General features: G+C 30.8%; 1 protein-coding gene across 1 annotated transcript; it reads left to right on the forward strand.

Annotated features, from left to right (window-relative positions):
• The first annotated feature begins 329 nt into the window (after positions 1–329).
• On the forward strand, positions 330–2106 carry LOC107858931. The gene has a single exon (XM_016703740.2). The coding sequence runs from the start codon at positions 460–462 to the stop codon at positions 1861–1863; it is 1404 nt and encodes a 467-aa protein (XP_016559226.2). The 5' UTR covers positions 330–459; the 3' UTR covers positions 1864–2106.
• The last annotated feature ends 1285 nt before the right edge of the window (positions 2107–3391 follow it).

The following is a 3391-nucleotide window of genomic DNA, read 5'->3' on the forward strand; positions in this document are numbered from 1 at the left end:
GTTTTATTTCAAACATTAATTACTTATTTTTCAAACTATCTCCATAACAAGATACTAAGCATCAATTAATGTGATAAAATAGTCATTTCAATTATTACTTTCTTAATATTTCCTCAAGTCCAAATCCAAATATGACTAGTAAAACTGAACGGAGAAATTACTTAGCTAACAATTCTAATTTTGTTAGTACTCCTAGTTATTCTTCTGGACACAAAAGAACTGGCAAAAATTCAAATGAATCTAGTCAAGTTTAACGCGTAAACGAGACATTTAATGTGAACATCCCTTTGTTTAATCAGTCCATCAACTTGGTGAAATTAGACCCTGTTGAAATTCAACGTATTAAGACTCCCCCTTTATATATTCTAATAATGGATCTTCCCCAAAAACCATTAACTCCAAATTAGTCAAAGAAAAAAAATTCAAATTTTTCAGCTACCTTTATCTTCTCAACTGCAAATGGACTCCCATTTGAAAATGAAAAACACTTCGGAAAAAAACGAATTCATATCTCTTCGAGATCATCCATTTCCTTGTCGATTTCGTTACGTTACCGAAGAAAACGTTCAACAATCATCAATTATTGTTACCAAAAATCATCAATTGAGTCATAGCAATAGTAGTACTATTGATGAGATACAACGAGTTGGAAATAGCGCACGTAAACATTTTAGCCATCGACACAACTTGTTAACGTACTCGTTGCGTGCCTCGGATTGTGTGCATTGCTATTTTTGTGAGACCACAATTTCAGGCATGTCGTACGGGTGCAAACGTTGCAGGTACTTTCTTCATGAGTCATGTTTCGAATTCCCACAAGTCATCGAACATTTGGCTCACCCGGGACATCAACTAATTCTCAAGTATACTCCAGCAAGTGGTGTCAGCGCATTTAATTGCAAAGCATGTCACGTTGGTGACAACCCTGCTTTGTTATTCAACTTTCACTATTCATGCAATCATTGTGATTTTGCTCTTCATATGGGGTGTGCGTCTATGCCTTATAAAGTTCTTCACAAGGATATGGCTTTGTCTGTATTTTACTCGAATCCTTTGAGGAATGAAGCCGGGCCACTCCTTTGTGACATGTGCAACCACTCGATAGACAAATCGAATACTTGGGTATATTATGACCATAGTCATAATTTTGTGACACATTTTGGGTGTGCTGCTGACTCTGTCTATGGAAAAGTAGAAAATGATAAAGACTATATAATTGGTGTTCAAAATGGATTGACAAATGTTGATGGGGATGACACTTCTATAGTAAACTATCAAAAAAATGAACATGAAGGAACACAATATAAACGGTTCTTTCATAGACATCCTTTGCAACAATTGGATCGATCGATGGACAACAGTGTCAAGAATCGAAAATGTGGAATTTGTGGAACTGATCTTAGTACAGACAAGAAAAAAGAGTGTTCAAGTTGTGATTTTATAATTCATGAGAGGTGTTCTTTTTTGCCTGAGAAAATTCAACACCCATTTCATCCACATCCACTCACACTTGTTCCTAAAAAAGATGGAGTTGAAGTTCAATGCATAGGATGTCGTCAATCCAGTGGTTGTCACACAAACTACACTGTTCTGTACCAATGCAAAACTTGTGAATTTCAACTTCATCCATCATGTGCTGCTTGTCCAAGAAGACTAAAAAAGCTTGATTTAACTTTGTGTTACTCATTTCCTTATAAGAATGAGGTATCAAAGCTCTATTGCAACTATTGTTCGAAGGTCATCAACAAGGATCAATGGATGTACTATGGAAGAAGTAACGATGAGAAGAGGCACATTACTTGTCAATTGGCTGTTGGCGTTTCGAATTGTTATGTCACGTTACGTGATTTAGAGGTAGAATAGTAGGGTCGTCTCTTGTGTATAGACCCAAAAATCGAGTGAATAGCAAGTCAGTCATGATCGGAATTTCAGTATTCGATAGGTATGCTCAATCCAATGGGAAGTTCAAGTCCTTTTGTGGTTTCATAGAATGGTTCATTTGTTTTATATATGTTTTATGAGTAAATTAGGATGAATACATATGTACTTTGAAATAATAATTTTGTTTATGCAGATCTATGTAAGATAACTATGATTTTTCCCCAATTGCTTTTTATATATGTTTGTAATCTTTCTTTTCCAAGAACTAGGTCCTATTATTTCCTTCCAATTATCTATAATCTATATCTATAATTTATTAAAAGTGTAAAGATTCTTAGAAAAATGGTTTGAACTTGTTGCCCTTCATTAAAAAATTTCTTAATAGACAAAATAGTCTTTTCATATTTTTTCTTTAATTTTTAATATTGAATATTGACTATATATATATATATATATATGGAGGAGATTTTCTATTTTTAGTTGAATTCCTAAATTTATGATAATAAATTATTAAAGAAAATCCAACTTCAAAGAGGTTATTATATAAGAAAATTTTCTATATAAGGTAAAGTTCTTAATATTTTAGAAAAATTGGAAAATTATTTTACATAAAATAGGTTGAGACTACTAAACGAAGAAGAAGGAAAAGTCTTCCAAAAATAAATTTCAATTCGTGTGTAGTGGGTTTCACCCAAAAGAAGAGGGATTGCTTCTTCTTTTTTTAATTAGGCTGGGAATATTAATTTTTTGTTATAATATTTTAGTTTAGGAGTCTTTATATTTCTTTCCTTTTTCCAATTTTATAAGTCCGTTTTTAATTTTATACAATATATTATTTGGGTAATAAAATTTTGTGATCATCGCTTTATTATTGGATAATTTTGTGATTTTTGAATTTCAAATTTCTATTTATATTATTACGTTTTGATTTTATTGATCATAACCTTTGCACAAAGCTTTGTTATGAATTTTATGTGTAAAGATTAAGTTTAATTATATTATTTTGACATCTTTATCATCGTGTTATTTTGTTGTAATTTACAGGTGGTAGATAAACCTTGGTCGATTTTAATTTTATTTATTTTTTTTAGGAAAAGGTTAGATTTAATGGTATTGTTTTAATGTTTCTAATTTGATTTTTTTTTCGTGTAAAGGTTAGATTTAGCTGTATTGTTTTGATATCACTATTATCGTATTATTTTATTGTAGTTGACAGGTGGTAGATGAATGTCGGTCAATTTTGAGGAAAATATTTTGCAAAGGTTAGGTTTAATTGTATTGTTTTGATATCTCTATCATTGTATTATTTTCTTGTAGTTTAAAGGTGGTAGATAAATTTTGATTGGCGTTGAGAATTTTTTTTATATCTATTAGGTTTAATTAAATAAATTCTCCATCTTTACATGTTTAAAAGATACAATAATTTTTTTATTATTTAAACAAAATTCTATTTAATGTAACGTGTAAACTCATAAAAGTGAGGTGCACATGCAAGGCGTGTACACCTAAA

The sequence above is a fragment of the Capsicum annuum genome, chromosome 2 (genome assembly GCF_002878395.1).
Source record: "Capsicum annuum cultivar UCD-10X-F1 chromosome 2, UCD10Xv1.1, whole genome shotgun sequence".
Taxonomy (NCBI): Eukaryota; Viridiplantae; Streptophyta; class Magnoliopsida; order Solanales; family Solanaceae; genus Capsicum; species Capsicum annuum.